The sequence below is a fragment of the Vipera ursinii genome (genome assembly GCF_947247035.1).
Source record: "Vipera ursinii genome assembly, chromosome: 2".
NCBI classification, from domain to species: domain Eukaryota; kingdom Metazoa; phylum Chordata; class Lepidosauria; order Squamata; family Viperidae; genus Vipera; species Vipera ursinii.
This window is the reverse complement of record NC_139513.1, coordinates 135982155-136001419: the sequence shown is the minus strand read 5'-3', so window position 1 is coordinate 136001419 and position 19265 is coordinate 135982155. Positions and strand designations below refer to the sequence as shown.

The window sequence follows — 19265 nt, the reverse complement described above, 5'->3', positions numbered from 1 at the left end:
ACAGAAGTCCTGTGGATCTTCTCCTACCTGTAGCTGGCATGAAAGGAGATGTTCTCTGGTGCAGACCAAATCCCTATTCTGCTTTGTTGCCAGGGCAGATTAAATTAGAAGGGCCAACTTCCACGATGGATGGCAGCATTTCATAGCTTTCATGAGGAAGTGCCCAAATCTATAATACAGTATAGGCATTAAGACAGTAAATAATCTTACCATAATAGAATTCTCCTTCATTATTGTGTCCTGTTGTCAGCTTCCCACCCACTGAATTGGTTGCTCTTTTGGATCTAAAATGAAAGAGAACAAGGGAAATAAAGAGGCACTTGCATTATGAATTACACACAGGATTATCCAGGTTCTCAGAAATATAGTTGTGTACCCTCTGATGCCATACAGCGTGGTCTCCAACCTTTCTGACTCCATGGACTGGTAGCAGCAGTAGCAGTGGAAGCTTCACACACATGGCAACTGCTTCTGCAGCCCGGTGCACAACAGGCTGCAGACTGGTACTGGTCCACAGGTTGGGGGTTGGGGATCTCTGCCATATAGGCAACCTTTCGGAACTGGTGTATCTATTCGGGACTATTACAATTGTGTTATAGGCTCTTTCACAAAAGGGCTGACACACCCACTCACAATACGCCCATTTAGCAGAAGGCAACTATTGTGGTTTCTTCCTGACACTTTTCTAGTCCTCTGTGAAATTATTCACCTTTTTCCTGGGGAGGAATACCTGTAATTGGGGAAATGTGTTTTTCCTTCTTTACTGAATATTCTTAATTCAATATGTCTACATCTCCCAAGGGACCACTTCCATAGTGGCAACTTTCCTAATCCTCTCAAAACATTCCTATAACTTAACTAATCAAATGAATTATTTATTGTGTCCATTTGTGCAGGTCAATGAGAATGTTCCTACAGAACAGCTTTAGAGATTTATTTATTACTACCTATAGATAGATATATGTGGGGAAAGCAATAATGCTTGAAAGAGTTGGTGGTAAAAAGAAGCCAGGCCTGCAGAGAACACAGTTGCTAGACACCATCAAAGGTGACACCAGCCAGAGTACAGAAAAAGTCAAAGAAGTAGTGCAAGATCGGAAGATGTAGAGAGACCTGGCCCACACAATTGAATAAATAATGTCATCATCATCATCATCATCACCACCACCACCATCACCATCACCATCATTATCGATATGTGTATTTCATCAATAACAATTTGAATTCCAACTTACACAGACAACTCCGTAGAAATGTTCTTTGCTTGATAAGGGGGGAAAAAACAATAAATTACTATGTTGTAGTGCATAAACAGAAAGTCAGTTGTATAAACAAATGAACATGGAGGAAAAGTACTTCTCATACTGTTACTCTAACACTGCACAAAAAACCCTGGAAGCAGATGGATCTTAGTTTAAACCCATGTTAGTTTTCTCTAATTTCTTAAGGAATAATTTGTCATTGTAATTATCGGAAATAACAATAGAATTTGTAAAGTATGGCCATGTAAAATGGCAAATGGGACAGTTATGAAAAAATCTTTCAAGACAACAAAATAGGCTAGAGGGTCAAAGCAAAAGAATTACCTATAACTAATGGAGAACCAATTATCAGAAATCCATTTTACAAACAGCAAACATATATATCTTTTCCTTTGACAATCAAAAATCTCTTCAGTCACAAAGTTTTAAATAGGAGATTTCTACAAAACTCCACTATTTAAAAGTTTCATGGCCTACCTATACAGATATTTTTAATTACTATTTGCTACCAGATACAACTTTTAATCAATCAGTGGAATTTTCAGAATACTATTTTGCACATCATCTTCAAATATACTATTTATTTTTCTTTTAAAGATATAATTATGTAATTTGTATAAGTGAAGTTTGTTTCAAATTACACAATTTGCCCTGATTTCTAAAATAATTGGGTCTGCACAGTACTAGTTCACTAAATATGCTATTCCTGGTTAGCTTATCATGGTGTATTTAATTAATTAATTCAATTTTCCTGGGTCACATGAAACTGAATATTCACGCTGTGGGGTTGACAGGCCTTGCAGAGTTCTTTGATTAAAGAAAGGACAATATCTACATTCATTGTTGAGTGGAAACCCCGGTGAACTTTTTGCATAAAAATAGGGAAAAAAGATGTGACGAGAGAGAGAGAGAGAGAGAAAGAGAGAGAGAGAGAGAGAGAGAGAGAGAGAGAAATTAAAATATAATTGCACTTATACTTGCTGTGAAGAACTTTGGAAGCTACTTCTTTATATCTTTCTCTTTTTTCCTACTTTTCTCTACTTATTTTCTTATTGCATTTTTAGTCTCTCCTTTCCTTTCCTCCTCTTCACCTTCCCCTTCCCTTCCTTCTTTCCTTTTCCCTGTTCTACCATAGTTTGTTTTAGTTCTTATTATTGCTGTAAACATTTTCAATAAAAATACTAAAACATAGGCTGGGTTTACAAAACAGTAGATAAAAAAAAGGGACGCGGTGGCTCAGTGGGTTAGGACGCTGAGCTTGTTGATCAGAAGGTCGGCAGTTTGGCGGGTCGAATCCCAAGTGCCGCGTAACAGAGTGAGCACCTGTTACTCATCCCAGCTTCTGCCAACCTAGCAGTTCGAAAGCACGTAAAAAATGCAAGTAGAAAAATAGGGACCACTACGGTGGGAAGGTAACAGCGTTCCGTGCGCCTTTGGCATCTAGTCATGCCGGCCACATGACCACGGAGACGTCCTCGGACAAGCGCTGGCTCTTCGGCTTTGAAACGGAGATGAGCACCAGCCCCTAGAGTTGGAAATGACTAGCACGCATGTGCGGGGGAACCTTTACCTTTACTTTTTAGATAAAAGCATGGTGGCTAGTTGGTTGGGGTTTTTTTGAGAATTGTGAGAGAACATTGAATGTTCTAAGCCAGGGGTAGGCAACCTTGGCTCTTTTATGACTCATGGACTTCAACTCCCAGAATTTCTGAGCCAGCTGGCTCAGGAATTCTGGGAGTTGAAGTCCACACGTCATAAAAGAGCCAAGGTTGCCTACCCCTGTTCTAAGCCATGCTCAGCTATAATTTGTCGAACACCTCATATTGAACAATTTCACATATAATCATAAATGAGTTAATCCAGGACTAAGACAACTGTGTTTAGAATTAGTATGGCAAATCATGCAAACTCATGATTAATGGCTGGAAAATTGGGTGCATTTCGTAAACTCGAATACTCTTCTCCATTTCAATTTGCAAATGAATTCCTCTGTCATCTCAGGTTTGGCTCATACTGCAACAGAAGTCTCCATAAACATTTTCACCAGATTCACTAACCTATCCACTAACACTATAATTAAGTGTACATCTGCATATTTTACTTTCCAGCCAGTCAGCAGAAGCATTACGGCAGGACAGATGAAGCACGGATTTAGTTTGGAAAAAGAAAGAGTATTATTTGAAGTAGGTGGAGGCGGCCTTCTTTTATTCCCGATGTTAGGGTTAATAAGGGAAACGCAGCATTAATTCTGACAACTGAAAGGTTCAGAAGACCCCTGTACTATTTACTAAACAGGTAAGAACTAAAGATTTTTAAGATAGGCTTTACCCTTTGCTTTCAAATGACGGTTCAAGAAAATGATTGTAATTACAGCAGCAAGAAAAATCAGGAGGATTGTGGCCACAATAAGTCCTTTCTTCCACGAAGCCATGACAACTAAAAATTAAGAGAAATATAAGTCACAATTCAGGCACATAATATCATAAGAATCTCTTCCTACAGTGTCAACTCTTCACTATGTCTGGGTCAGTTATGCCACTAAGTTAGGTACACTAAGTTATTTTAATTGTACTGCTAACTTTGTACAGAAAGTTAAACCATAAACTAAGGGTAGTTTAGAAAGATATGAACCACTACCTCCCCTTTCACGATTTCCATACTGCTCTCCTTTAAAACAAGGTGACCAGAAATGGTGCAACTGAATCACAATCCTCTCCAGCTATTTTGGGATGAGGAAGGTCCCTGGGGTTTCCAAGAGAGGAATATTGGGGGGGAAAAAATGTTACAGACTTACGACCACAACTGAGCCCAAAATTTTTGTTGCTAAGCGAGACATTTATTAAGCCTCGGAGGTTTGCCCCATTTTACGACCTTTCTTCCCACAGTTGTTAAGCGAATCGTTGCAGTCGTTAAGTTAGTAACACGGTTGTTAAGTGAATCTGTCTTCCCCATCGGCTTTGCTTGCCAGAAGTTCACAAAGAGCTGATCACATGACTCCAGGACACTGCAACCGTCATAAATATGAGTCAGTTGCCAAGTGTCTGAATTTTGATCACATGACCATAGGGATGCTGCAATGCATGTTTCATCATGGTGATCAGCAACAGAAGGCAGTGCCGAGAGACTTTGTCTTCCGTGCTCAGGAGCGGGACATACCTTTGATCAGGATCTTCTGGCTTTCCACAAAAGATTTGGCTTGGTTGTCAGCTCTGCAGAAGTAAATCCCTTCATCCTGGCTTGTGAAGCTTTGCCTGTGCCAAATAACTGACAGTTTTTTATTTTCTATGACATGATGTAATGATTTGGCATCATTTTCTTTAAAAAAGTGGAACTCGATAGGGAAAGATCCTGATTTAACCGAGCAGAAAAATAAGAGTTCACTGCCATCTTCAATGTTCTCCTGTGGTTTTCTTTCAAAAGTTATGTTAACAACTGGAGCTGTGGATGCAAGTACATGGACAAAAGTCAGCAGTAGATTAAACTGGGTTAGCAAAGGTCCTAATCCTTCCCAATTGCGTTTTTTTTTTAAATTCAGTATCCTGCTTTTATTATTTTTACAAATAACTCAAGGCAGCAAATATATCCAACCTATCTTCCTCCTCCTATTTTCCCCACAACAACAATCCTGTGAGATGGGCTGGGCTAAGAGAGAGTGACTGGCCCAAGGTCATCCAGATGGCTTTCATGCCTAAGGCAGGATTAGAACTCAGGGTCCCCTGCTTTCTAATCTGGTGCTTTCACCACTAGACCAAACTGGCTGGGAATGGGGTGTATGTGTAAAAAAATGGAGTTGCTGTAGGTAAACGTGAAGCTGTGTTATCTCTAATGGAATCCATTTCCAGACATGCAAAGGCAAGGAATTCCTGTCTATATTAGGATCTTTTTAAAAAAATTAGCAACGTAAGAGTTTGAAGATTTTTCAAAGAAACCTTATGAAATCAATAATTGCCTCAGATCAGCTTTCCCAACCTGGCACTCTTCAGATATATTCAGATTCAGACAAATAGCATGACAAACAGCAATTCTCACCCATCTTTTAAAAAAATAAAAGCATGCCAAATAGTTACCTATTATTGTGACGTTTATTCTTTTCCCTTGTTGCGAAAGAGAGTGGCCATTGTTAGCATGGCATCTATATTGTCCAGACTCGTGGATGCTAGTTGCTTGGACTGTAAAATTTGCTGGTACGTTTTCTTTGGTCACAATCTTCTTGATAGGTATATTCCCTCTGTAAAGGGTGTATGTGATAGGCAGAGTCCCAAACCTTGAGTAGCATTGTAAGAGAAAGAACTTCTCCAGTACAGCTATTTGGGAAACTGGTTGATAAAGGACAGGCAGAGAAACTGGAGCTGGAAAGAAATAGAGTATTTATTAATTAACTAACTAAATTTATTTGCCACCTATCTCGCATATTGGGAGATTAGTGGTAGCTGAAATAATAAAACAGCCCTGTTTCATTACACAGCAGTTAATTCCTAAAATGGGAAATGAAAGCGCAGAAAGAAAACCACACAATGGTGAGGGGAAATGAAGTTTGTACTTCTCCAGAAATACAGGTCCTTGATTTACAACAGTTCATTTAGTGACTGTTCAAAGTTACAACGGCACTGAAAAAACGTAACTTATGACCATTTTTCACAGTTATGACCTTTGCAGCATCCCCATGGTCATCTGATCAAAATTCAAATGCTTGGCAACTGACTCGTATTTATGACTGTTGCTATGTCCCAAGGTCACGCGATCCCCTTTTGTGACTCCTAACAACAAAAGTCAACGGGGAAGCCAGATTCACTTAGCAACCGGGTTACTAATTTACCAACTGCAGTGATTCACTCAACAACTGTGGCAAGAAAGGTCGTAAAATGGGGCAAAACTCATTTAACAAATGTCCCACTTAATGACAGAAATTTTGGATTTGATTGTGGTCGTAAGTCGAGGACTACTGTACTCTTTATGAAGGTGAAACTTGACAAAAATGCACTACCACAGGACACAGATGATTCATTTAATGAAGCACGAGTGATTGCACACTGTTGTAAAGCTTGGTCACGCACCCTGGTGCACTGCAAACAGCTGTAAATATGGGCTAGTAGTTGAAGAACAGCCCAAAAGGCGTCATTTGACTGCCTGGGGAGGGCGACTGTCGGAACCTCCGAACCAGGTCCATCATAACTTTGAATGGTCACTAAGCAACTGATCATAAGTTGAGGACTATCTGTACCATAAAGTTGCAGAAAATAATGATTTCCTATTTATCAGATAAGAAAGCCTTCCATAGTCTCGGCTTTTCCAAACACTTTGGACGTGCCAGCTAAGAGTTCCAAGATTAGTTGTCCCAACTCTCAACATATCTAGAAGACCTCCAAGTTGGAGAAGGCAAAAGTAAAAATAGAGGGTGTCACATCTCTAAATCAACATACCGTAAACACGGAGAAATACTGGGTCACTTTCCTTGGAAATGTTGTTTATCTCTGCTCTACACATATAGATTCCAGTGTCAGATACATGGAGCTTAGCTGAGTAAATGCTGGAGTTTGCCAATATTTTGTTGTCCTTTAAGAGCGAGAGGCTGATCGGCATTGGACCATTCACTTGACACTGAATTTGTACAATGCTGTTTTCATCCCAGCTGGTTTTATTAACCACTAACATTGGTTTGGAAAACAGTTCTGCAAAATAAAGAGAGAACGTAAATTACTGATCTGAAACAGAAGCGGAGCCTGAAGGTATTTGTTTATTTAGAAAAATTGCCCATCTTAAGCAAATAACCAATATAAAGCAGCAGTCAAAGCACTTCACAAATACAATCTCAAAAGCAGGGATACTGGCCTTTGCTAACAACCTAGTGTAGGGACCCTGCACCCCGCCCCCACAGAGAATGAAATATTTTGGGAAATATTAAAACAGGCAGGATAGAATATTTCTCATGGAGAAAAAAAAATCTTAGGCAGAAACAGCCCCAGTCTCCCTTTCCTCAGGCAGAAACCTGAAGAGGCTAACCTTTAGAAATGCAGATTTGGTAATTTGGTAACACTATTCATGGCATGGGTCCGGATTATCTTCGGGAGCACCTGCTGCCAGCATCAACTTCCCATCGTCCTGTGCGCTCCCACAGGGAGGGCCTCCTCAGGGTGCCGCCGGTCAGGGAGTGCTGGCTGGCGGCCCCCAGGGGAAGGGCATTCGCGGTGGGCACGCCTGCCCTTTGGAATCAGCTGCCTGTGGAACTCCGGATGGCCCCCGACCTTCGCTCGTTTCGCCAGGACTTAAAAACTTGGCTATTCGAGCTTGCCGGCCTGGACTGAGGGTTTGGGTTAGGTTTTAATTTTTTAATTATTTCCGGGCTACTTAATTTAATCCTATTTTAACTTTGTACATTGTATTGTTTTAATTCGCCCTGTAAACTGCCCTGAGTCCTTCGGGAAATGGGAGGTATATAAATCCAAATAAATAAATAAAATAAATAAATAAGCAAAACGCCTTCAGCCCCCACAGCTCATGGGATTAAGAATTTACATTCCCCCACCCAAATTCCAAGGGCAGCACATGATCTTTAGGACATAATATGATTAAACTGCCGCCATTAGACTAGCAAAAGACACAAAAAACCACCTCATTGCACAACCCAGAAACATTTCCACTTCAAAGTCTCAGAGCCCCATAAAAATCCACCCACTCTCAACTTCATTTGGTCAGCTGTCCCAGAACTGCATGCTGTTGCTGGTTCTGCTCATCAATAAACAAGAACCTTCTTTCCTAAGCAGTCACCCTCCATTTTTATTCCCAGCTTGGAACTGGACTGATTTTTCTTTCAACACTGGTTCTCATGATGGAGGAATAACCAGGATTTCATAAACTTCTAAAAGGCCAAAAGTGTCAGAACCATTTAGATCTGGGGTGGGGTGGGGAATACTATTTCTTAAGATGGAACTGTCACAGAGACGGTGTGACTCCTAGGTTCCTGCAGGATGGCACTATTTAAGCAAAGAAACCTGAGATAGATGTGCTCTGATGGGACAGGCAAACAGGGGTGAGGCAGTTCTGCGAGTAAACTGGCCCTGTGCTATATATATAACTTTAAAAATTATAGCTGTCCCCTTACACTCAGTGGAGTTGCATAGACAAACGTAGGCATAATTTAGACTTATGCATCACTACAGTCAGAGAACATATGTGTCTGTTATTTGGAGACAGTTGCATAGCTGTGGCATTATACTTCTGTGAATTGTAACTTTCTGGCTAGGGGAGGGGTAGGCAACCTTGGCTCTTTTATGACTCGTGGACTTTAACTCCCAGAACTGGCTCAGGAATTCTGGGAGTTGAAGTCCACAAGTCACAAAAGAGCCATGGTTGCCTACCCCTGAGCTAGGGGGTGCTCAAACAACGTGACTTGTATTCCACCTGCCTCCCAAAAGGAATCAACCAATCAGCATGCAGGACATGCATCTCCACATAACACATAGTTGAGATTTGGCAGGCCTGCACGTCAGCCGGCCTGCAACTATTTGCAACCTACATTTATCCATCAACCCCTTTGTGGTGTAGGTATGTGTCGATACCTATACTCAGTTGTGGACAAGTCTAAATCAAGCTTGAGGTGTACTCAATACTATGCATGCCAATTGTTTCCTGGACCAATTGAAGGATTCGAATGCTTTTCAAGACAAGATGTTGCAATAATTCAATCTGGAAGTGACTAAGGCATGAAAGACTATCAGCAGATCCAAGAAAAGGCACAACTGGCACATAAGATGGATTTGTGCAAATGTCCTGCCCACCTAGCAGTTTGAAAGCATGCAAATGCAAGTAGATTAATAAGTACCACTTCGGTGGGATGGTGGGACAGTAACAGCATTCCATGCGCCTTTGGCATATAGCCATGCTGGTCACATGACCATGGAAAATGTCTTTGGACAATGCTGGTTCTCTTGGCCAAGAAATGAAGATGAGCACTGCTCCCTAGAGTCAGACACAACTTTACCTTTCTACCTTTTAGGCATAGCTACCAACTTGGGTTGAAACTTAACATTAAGAAAACCAAGATCATGGCATCTGGCCCTCTCAATTCCTGGCAAATAGATGGGGAAGAAATGGAAGTAGTGACAGATTTTATTTTCCTGGGCTCCAAGATCACTGCAGATGGGGACTGTAGCCAAGAAATTAAAAGACGCTTGCTCCTGGGGAGAAAAGCCATGGCAAATCTAGACAGCACACTAAAAAGCAGAGACATCACCCTGTCAACAAAAGTGCGTATAGTCAAGGCTATGGTCTTCCCTGTTGCAATGTATGGCAGTGAAAGTTGGACCATAAGAAAGGCTGAGCGCCAAAGAATTGAGGCCTTTGAACTATGGTGCTGGAGAAGACTCCTGCGAGTCACTTGGACTGCAAGGCGATCAAACCGGTCAGTCCTAGAGGAGATCAATCCTGACTGCTCTTTAGAAGGCCAGATCCTGAAGCTAAAACTCAAATACTTTGGCCACCTAATGAGAAGGAAGGACTCACTGGAGAAGAGCCTAATGCTGGGAAAGATCGAGGGCAATAGAAGAAGGGGACGACAGAGAATGAGGTGGCTGGATGGAGTCACTGAAGCAGTAGGCATGAGCTTAAATGGACTCCAGAAGATGGTAGAGGACAGGAAGGCCTGGAGGAACGTTGTCCATAGGGTCGCGATGGGTCGGACACGACTTCGCAGCTAACAACAACAACAACCAACTATTCCTTGATCTGAACTCATGAGTACAAGAAGACCCCAGACTGTACACCAACTCTGCCTGAGGGGATTACTAACCCTTCTAGAGTTATCAATGGCACAACTCTGGACCTAGTTTCACCCCCAAATCCAGAGACACTGATGCTTGCTTGCCTGAGTTGCAATCCAGAAAAGACATCTACCGCCTTCAGAGACTAGATACACACTACGGTATGTCATCAAATGTTAGTTTTACAGAGCGTGAACCACCCTATCAGAACCAAAAAAATCATTAAAATAATTAGAGGGAGCATATGCTCAAAATTCTTGAATAACGGTTCTAAATACAGATTATTTTCTGTCAGTCAACAGGGAATTTAAGTTATTAGTGCTGGAATTATCACCATCAAAGCTGTCACTAGCTAGAGTAGAGGTCCCCAAACTTTTGAGCACCAGGGACCAGTTATGTGGAGAGAGGTTTTTCCACAGACTGGAGGGTGCTTGGTTTTGTGTGCTGCCTGTATCCTGTGGATATGGCTTTCCTTGTTTGTGCGGCCCGGTTGCTGGCATACTGCGGCTTGGTACTGGTCCACGGCCTGGGGGTTAGGGACCCCTGAGCTAGAGCATAGAACAATTGAAAGAAGTTGTGTAAGATCAGAAGGTATGGAGAGACGTTGCTCATAGAATCAACAAGAGTTGGACACGACTGAATGGATAACATCACCATCATTGGAATTATAGTGAGGAGGAATTTGTATGGTGATTGTAGAGATGAAAGATAGGAGGGAACAGGTTAACTATAGGAACTGCAATGTGCAAAGCCCCTTCCTTATTAGTATAATGCATGGGATATCAAATCTTAGTACCCCAGGTGCAAACTGCACATTTATCTATTAAATGTGTGACCTGCCACAATTCAATGATTCTTGGCAGCTTACAAAACCAAACTGCCTTTTTCTGTTTTTAATAGTCAAAACAGAAGCTTTATTGCCCAACAGAAATTTGCCATTCTCAAGTCTGCAGAAATAATGGGAGAATGGCAATCTATTGAAAGGAGCTGTTGAGTCCATAGGTTTCCTATTGCCTGCTATGTAAACGGGCATATTTATGTTAGTATTTTCTGTGCATCACACAGGCAGCCATGCAGCCCCCGCTCCCTCCGGGCAAACCCTCAAATCTTTGACATGGTAAAGATAGCAGGTCTCTCTATTATTGGGCTAAGTTCAGAATTTAACAGATTTGTTTTTCGGAATCTGGAAATATAAATTTTATTATATTATAATGCATCACTGCCTTTATAACTGAGATAACTGGCAGTTTTAACGAAGTATACAAAATTAGAAAATTTAAATTTCATGCATGAGCGATGCTGGCCCCAGTGCTACCCTTTCAGCATTTTTCTCTGGGTCTAATTTTCACCTGTCCTTGTCAGGGAACTCTGGATGATTCACTTTCGCTCTAAGAATGCTAAATGCACTTGTTTGTTCACTTGCTCGCTGCCAAATGACTGAAATGTGGCTTTTGTTTCTTCCAGGAAATTTAATTTAATGTTTATGTGTTCTTCTAAAAAGAAACCCACAATACAATGAGAACAATAAGAGAAAAAATAATACTGTAATGCTACTATAGCACATTACTGGAAAAAGACATAAATTTAAATCTTAAACATTCGCCCTCATTCGCTAAATCTTAAAATACATTAAACTACAAACATTATAATAGTCATTGACTTTAAAGAGTCCTCAACTTACAACCTCAATGGAGCCCAAAATTTCCATTGCTAAGCAAGGCAGCTGTTCAGCGAGTTTTGCCCCATTTTACAACTTTTTTTTGCCATAGCTGTTAAGCAAATCACTGCAGCTGTTAAGTGAATCATGCAGTCATTAAGCAAATCTGGTTTCCTCCATTGCCTTGTCAGCTGGGAAGGTTACAAATAGTGATCACATGATCCCAGGACAGTGCAACTGTCATGAATATGTGCCAGTTGCCACGAATCCAAATTTTGATTCTGTGACCATGGAGATGTTGATGCGACGGTGATGCAAGTGTGAAAACTGGTCATAAGTCACTTTTTTCACTGCCGTTGTAACTTTGAATGATCACTAAACAAATTGTAAGTTGTAAGACAAGGATTACCTGCACTGTAACGCTCCCCTATCATAGAGGGCTCTGTGTTCACCTGAAGCAAGTCTAAGCTACGTACTACATTAGAGTAATTCATTATTTGCCCACAGACTCCATGAGATGACTCAAAAGCATCCTGAATGCTATTTTTGGATTAGAAAAATCCTCCTGATAAATGTTATTGTCTACTGTGCCCTTCCGAAGATTTCAAGTGGATTAATAGTGGGTTGAAGGACCCGGCTGCCTTATTCTTAGGCAAGGCAACGTTGTCTTAATATCCTACAGCTTGCCTAAACACCAAGCAACACCTTCTGTGTTTATTTCCAGAACTGTGGTACATGATTCCCCAGTCCTGCTATACGTAAAACTTGAGGAAAGGAAAGACGTGTGTTCAGATACTGCCTTATTTTCTGCTGAGTTTGCCTGAAGCAGTTTCACAAGGTGTGAAGGACATCATAATATTGTACATCATGAGGTTGCTCTGACTAGAACTCACCCAAATGATAAATTCATATCTTGAAAAAGTAGATATTCCACTCCATAATTAGTGAAAGCATAGACTAAAGCATAGACTAGAAAGCATAGACTAAGGTCGGGCTGTGAGTTATTAAAGCAAGATGGAGAAATCTCTTACCAGCCACCACAAGTTCTTTTTTGTCACTTTTAGATACACTTCCATGCTCCACTTTGCAAATATAATTGCCATTGTCTTCCATCTTGACTATCTTGCAATATGTTAGGGTCTCTCTGCCCTTCGTGCTATTCAGAATTGTTTTGTTTTTCTGCAAGATAATTTCAGTTTGATCCTGGCGAAGTAGAACTGTTGAACACGTTATACAGATCTTATCCCCTTCAGTAATATTCTGTGGTGGGTCGATGGTTATTTTAGGAACAGAAAATGGTTCTGCCAAAAAAGAAGCAAATCTGTCATCATTTTTAAAAACCCCGCCTATGGAAAGATTCCAGAGAGGTGGCTACGTTACTCTGCTAAAGCAAAAACCTGAGTCTGGGTCTTGTGGGCAGCTGTCAGAAGAATAATTTGGGGTTCCAACACAAGCTGGGGCTGTGCAAGAATAAATAAAACTGAGATCTGGACAGCTGTGAGGAAAGAAGAAATATTTATTCCTGAAAGCAAAACAGTTTGCATTTAAGGGCAGGCTGCAGAGAAATATGATTCAGCAGCAGTTTTTTATGGGGGAAGCTTGTGCAGGGTATCATGCGGATTCTAGGGTGGCACTTGAGGGGTGCATGTGTGTATGTGTGTGTGTGTGTTTGTGTAGGTATGTTTATTCTTGTGAACATTAAGTTCCTCTGGGAGACCTAATTGTTTGCAGACCTTATCCTTTGATATGTGGATTAGAACTGGGTAACTTATTTGAGGAAGTTTGCTAATTTTGGTTTAACTTAGTTTCAGCTAAGGGAAGGGTGGGGAAGATAAAAGTAAAGATTAAATAAGTTATAGAAAGTAAAAATAATTATTATTTATAGGTAGCAGGGCTGTACTATTATTTCTTTCTTGAGGTTGTTGAGACTCTGGGAAAATATACATTTGGTTTAAGGGCTTGCTGTCAAATAGCATCTGTGTGAGAATGTGTGTGTGCATGTATGGTGAGATGGTAGTTGCAACTGCGTAATGAAAGTCCCACTACTTTGTACATGTATGGAACATTGTTGCATATCCAAAAGGGACAAGGGATAATCACTATCTTGCCTGTTCTCCCTCTCTCCCTCTCTCTCTCTCTCTCTCTCTCTCTCTCTCTCTCTCTCTCTCCCTCCCTCCCTCCCTCCCTCCCTCACACACACACACACACACACACACACACACACACACACACACACACAGAGAGAGACACCGGATGCTACTAAGTCAAAGTAAGATCTAAAGCACCATTTTATCTTTAAATCCAGAGAACTGCATGAACAAAAAAGACCATTCGTAATTCTGTACCCTTGTTGAATTTATTCTCATGCTGTTGAGATTATTAATGAACATAGACAATGTTCTAAAAACAAATTGCATTAACACCTTTTCATAAAATTTCATCTCTGCTGCTTCATGATGGTGAACAGACTTGAGCAAAATAATTGCAAATTCGGATGAAATATTTGAGTTGGGTTCCTCTAACGGCAGCATCTCCACTACTTCTAGGTCAGTTCTGCACTCATAAAAATACATGTGGTTGTGTCTGTAAGGCAGCAGAGCCAGTGAAATTCTCACTCTTTTGGGGTGCAAAAGAAATAAGACAATTCAACAGTATGGATTTGGAACTTTGGGGTGGATGGAGACCTCTTGGGCATTCTTGCCTTGTTCTGCTTACTGGTTTCTAAAGATATTGCCCTACCCTTAGCAGTCAGAAGCACCGAGGCTCTTCCAGGCTGAAAGATTTAGCCGGTGAAATCATCATTCCTCAGGGGACACCCAGTAGGGAGCTCCTTTCATGTCCCCAGCAGGAGCTGGAGTAAAGGACGGGAACTCAACCCCACCCCATGATAGCACTCGGGTCTCAAACATGGGCTTTCTAATCTCCAACCCAGCATCCCAGCCATGCAAGCCACTGTGCTCCTCACACTACCCTTTGCTGCTCTTTTTGTGGAGTTGAAGAGCAACAGTGTAGCTCCCTGGAACAGTAGGCACTTACATAACTTAGAAATCACTAGAAAAACAGGGAAAAAGTGAAACAACCGGGGGTGGGGGTGGTGTTCGGTGCTGCCCATTGGTCAACTTGAGGGCAAACCCATAAGCTCATGACATGCTTTCAAGTCTCGCATCGGTAACTAAAAGAGCAATTGTGGAATGGTTGAAAACAGTTGTTGAAAACAGTATTGGTATGCAGTATCCTTTAGTTCCCCGGGTTAAAAATGGTGACATTCTTATCACAGCATGTATTAATCAGCCGATCCTCGCAAAAAATATACCGGTAAATTGCAGGGGGATACAAAAATGCATACATAGTATTAGTTTCTCAGGGCAAAACAGCAGATATCTGATAAAGTTGTACCAATGAAGTGGTAACTCTTTAAGATGTCACAAGACTAATGGTTATTTTGTTTTCTGTAATGAACTTTGAGGACTTAGATACTTTGACATTTATTTCTGTTCAAAAGCCTTCTATAAACAGGAATTTGACAAAAACCTTTAACTGATTTTAAAATATATGACAGTCAGCATCAGAGATAATCCAGAATCAGTGATTTTGGCAGTTCTTGTACCTTCAGTTATGAGTCAGCTAACATGCTTGAACTATCTCTGACAGAGAATTTGAAAACCGCCTTGTTGATTCAAAGATCCATCTGGCATGGCATTTATTTAGCAATATGTTAGGATATTGAATTTAGTAGCTGGAACAGTAAAGTGTACACTAGGCTAGAACACACACTTATAGTTAATTAGAGAGTGCTAATTCATGCATGAGTCAATCTACGCTATGATTGGTTGCTGTAAGTATAAAGGGGGAGTTTCCCTTTTTCCCCTCCTTTTTTCTTCTTCTGAGTGTTCTGCAGTGGCGTAGCGTGGGGGGTGCAGGGGGGGCCGGGCGCACCGGGTGCAACATCTGGGGGGGCGCGCTCGCACTCACAGCTCTCTGCCCCTGCCTGGCTCACTCACTCTCTCTCACTGCAGTGCTGGCTGTGCGAATCCGATCCGAGCCACCGGGTCGCCGCCCACTGTGGAGGGGGGGTGCCAGGCGTGCGGTGCGGTTAGGGGGCGCAAATTACTTGCCTTGCCCCGGGTGCTGACAACCCACGCTACGCCACTGGTGTTCTGTATACTGTTTAATTTACCTCATGATGTTCCTGGGTTCCTGACTATCTTGTATTGTTTCTTTCTGGATGATGACAAAGACCGCTGTAAATTTGAATGATAAATATATTTATATATCTAAAAAAACTACAAGTTTGTGATAGTGTCCCCGACTTTATCTGGATAGCTGCTGCACAATTTCCTGACACAATATCACCTAGAAAACTGGATCATTCATAGGTTTCCTTTTTAGGAATACTTCATTGATTTTAGGAATATTTCATTGATTTGACTTTTAGAAATATTTAAGGATATTTAAAGGGACGCGGTGGCTCAGTGGGTTAGGACGCTGAGCTTGTCGATCAGAAGGTCGGCAGTTTGGCGGGTCGAATCCCGAGTGCCGTGTAACAGAGTGAGCGCCTGTTACTCGTCCTAGCTTCTGCCAACCTAGCAGTTCGAAAGCACGTAAAAATGCAAGTAGAAAAATAGGGACCACTACAGTGGGAAGGTAACAGCGTTCCGTGCGCCTTTGGCGTCTAGTCATGCCGGCCACATGACCACGGAGACGTCCTCGGACAAGCGCTGGCTCTTCGGCTTTGAAACAGAGATGAGCACCGGCCCCTAGAGTCGGAAACGACTAGCACACATGTGTGGGGGAAACTTTACCTTTACCTTTACTTTAAGGATATTTAATTGATTTGACATTTAGGAATATTTCATTGATTGAATATTTGAGTTGGCTCCTAAAAGCCAAGTTGACAAAACATATGAGATGTAGAAAGAACTATTGCTTAGTGATTCCTTAAAGTGTGAAAAAAATGTTTGGGCTTCCCACGAGAATGTGTTTATCTGGGATAACAAGGATTTACAACTCAGTTTGCAGCATTTTTGAAACAAAATAAAAAAGCATAACTTTAATGATTAGTTTTGAAAGCAAAAGTCTAACTAACTTACCGCTAACGGTGACAATTGTTCGGTTACTACGCTCTGAGATTTGACGTCCTGTCATTGGATCCATCTTGACAGCACATTCAAAATATAAAATATTGTCTCCGGCATCGATGGGGAATTCTAACTCAACAAAATTTTCATGTTGCGATTTTCGACTCCTCTCATGTACAACTCCATTTGCCAGCTGTGCAGTTTTATAAAATATGAAATGAAAAGGTGGCTTTTCTTCTGGCACCTCACAGCGTAAAAGTACATTTTCACCTTCCATCACTGCTGTTCTCTGGACACTCAATATTGGCTTCATTATGCCTTCAAAACAGAGAAGCAATCATGAATTAAGATATACCTTTACAAGTGACAAGCTGGAAGCCACTTTAAACAGCTTGATCTTGGGATTTTCATGTCATAATACATGACAAACCTCAAGATCAAACTGCTTTTTTTGAGTTCTGAAAAAGGAGGCCTAGGATCCTGGATCTTTTCTTCCAAAGGATCTTCTAAAGTCTTTTTTCTTGATGTTTTTTTGTTATAACAAATTATAAGTTATGACAAGTTGTAACAAACTGGAGAACTATGTTAGTTAAGGCACATGGCTAGAAAACAAGGGACCGTGAGTTCTAGTGCCACTTTTGGACATAAAAATCCAGATAGATGACTTTGGGGCAGTCATTCTCTTTCTTAGACCAGCTAACCTCACAGGGTTCTTGTAGTGGGGAAAATAGGAAGAGGAAGGAACATTAGGTATGTTCACTGCCTTGAGTTATTTATAAAAATAATAAAGGCAGGATTAAAAAGAGGCAAATAGCAACTGACAAAGAGAGATCTTTTTGATAAAGTGAAAAAAGTACCACTTTCTCTGGGAAATGCAGGGCTTTTTTTCTCATAGAACGCTCAGAACGGAGTTCCGGCACCTTTTTTGGATGGAACCTTGTAGGGTAGGCAAGGCAGGTTGTATGACATGTGTGAATTCTGGCACCTTTTTCTTTTACAAAAAAAAGCACTGGGGAAATGGATCATCTAAAGAAAGCCATCTTGTATGTCATGGCTTCTTTATGGACTAGAGTCAAATGCCACTGAAGTGTTGCAAAGCCTCTTTGGATTTCTTCCTTGGAGCACAGAGTTGGGGAAGGCCGTTTTGTTGCTTTGGAACTTTATAACACAAAATGGTAGAATAAAAGGATTTGTGGGTTGAAAGCAGCATAGAAATCTGCAGTCCAGACAAATAGACAGATAGAATTTTACACAACAGAAGCTTCATCCACAGAAAAACACCAGGAAGATGTGACTATGAAAAACATGGGACATAAGTGATAAGTGATAAGGGTGTTTTTCAGGAAAAAGGCTAAAATATGTTAAGTAAAGAAAATGAAAAATAACAGAAGAAAAAGATTTTCTGTAATCAAGCAGCAAGAAAAGAAAAGAAAAGAAAAGAAAAGAAAAGAAAAGAAAAAAGAAAAAGGAAAGAAAATGAATAAGGAAGGAAAAATTAGAAAAAAGAAATGTGGTAAAACTAAAAGGAAAAAAAGTGCCTTTCTTATCCATAAAGAACAATTTTAATGCCCCAAAGTATGAAGAGACACCTACCTTCAACTTTAATGGTCAAAGGATCACTAGATTTTTTTTTCTCCTCAACAGTTAATGAACATTCATAGTCTCCTGAAGAAGAAAATCTAGCCTGTGAGATTGTATACTGGGCGCTGTCTTGTTCAATTGTGTTAGTGAACAGAAGGTCACCATCCTTGAAAAATGAAAACGTGTAATTCAATCGGAAATGTTCATTCTTGCTAATGTCCGCAGAACAGTTGAGGATGAGTGGGTTTCCATTGCGCACTTCATTTTGTGGAAAAGCCTGGAGTGAAACTTTATTGATAGTAAACACTGGAAAAAAAGAAAAAAATATTCATGATATTAGTTTCAGGAATCATCCCAATCTGTTTTCCCCCCCAAAAAAACTATTATATTGGATCCATCCATCCAATGCATTTGAATAGGATGTTAGCTACCAAAGAAATCTGATTGGATTAATAGAATATACCTGATATGATTAATAAAAAAATTACATGATTGTATGTTTTGATTTCCCCTTCATGGATTACTGCCTTGTCGTGGCGAAGGGGCTTGCATAATTCAATGAAGCTATGAGCTATACCGTGCAGGGCCACCCAAGATGGAAAGGTCATAGCAGAGAGTTCTGACAAAACGTGATCCACTGGAGAAGGAAATGGCAACCCACTCCAGTATCTTTGCCATGAAAACTCTATGGACAGTACCAAAAGGCAAAACGATATGACGCTGGAAGTTGAGCCCCTCAGGTCAGAAGGTGTCCAATATGCTACTGGGGAAGAGCAGAGGGCTAGTATTAGTAGCACCAGAAAGAATGAAGCAACTGGGCCAAAGCCGAAAGGACGCTCAGCTGTGGATGTGTCTGGTGGTGAAAGGAAAGTCCGATGCTATAAAGATTTTTTCTCCATAGGAACCTGGAATGTAAGATACATCAATCAAG

The 19265-nt window shown here is 40.9% G+C and overlaps 1 protein-coding gene across 2 annotated transcripts in view; it reads right to left on the bottom strand.

The window, feature by feature from the left end:
- Positions 1-19265, bottom strand: part of PECAM1 (platelet and endothelial cell adhesion molecule 1) — a 59506-nt gene that overhangs the window by 24982 nt on the left and 15259 nt on the right. For both annotated transcript variants that reach the window (XM_083357085.1, XM_083357086.1), the window contains exons 3-11: positions 18347-18640; positions 16766-17071; positions 12707-12976; positions 6683-6931; positions 5330-5611; positions 4419-4700; positions 3591-3698; positions 1236-1263; positions 211-284 (exon numbers count right to left, since the gene is read on the bottom strand). In XM_083357085.1, the coding sequence (XP_083213211.1) occupies positions 211-284; positions 1236-1263; positions 3591-3698; positions 4419-4700; positions 5330-5611; positions 6683-6931; positions 12707-12976; positions 16766-17071; positions 18347-18640 (1893 nt within the window). The remainder of the gene's footprint in view (positions 1-210; positions 285-1235; positions 1264-3590; positions 3699-4418; positions 4701-5329; positions 5612-6682; positions 6932-12706; positions 12977-16765; positions 17072-18346; positions 18641-19265) is intronic.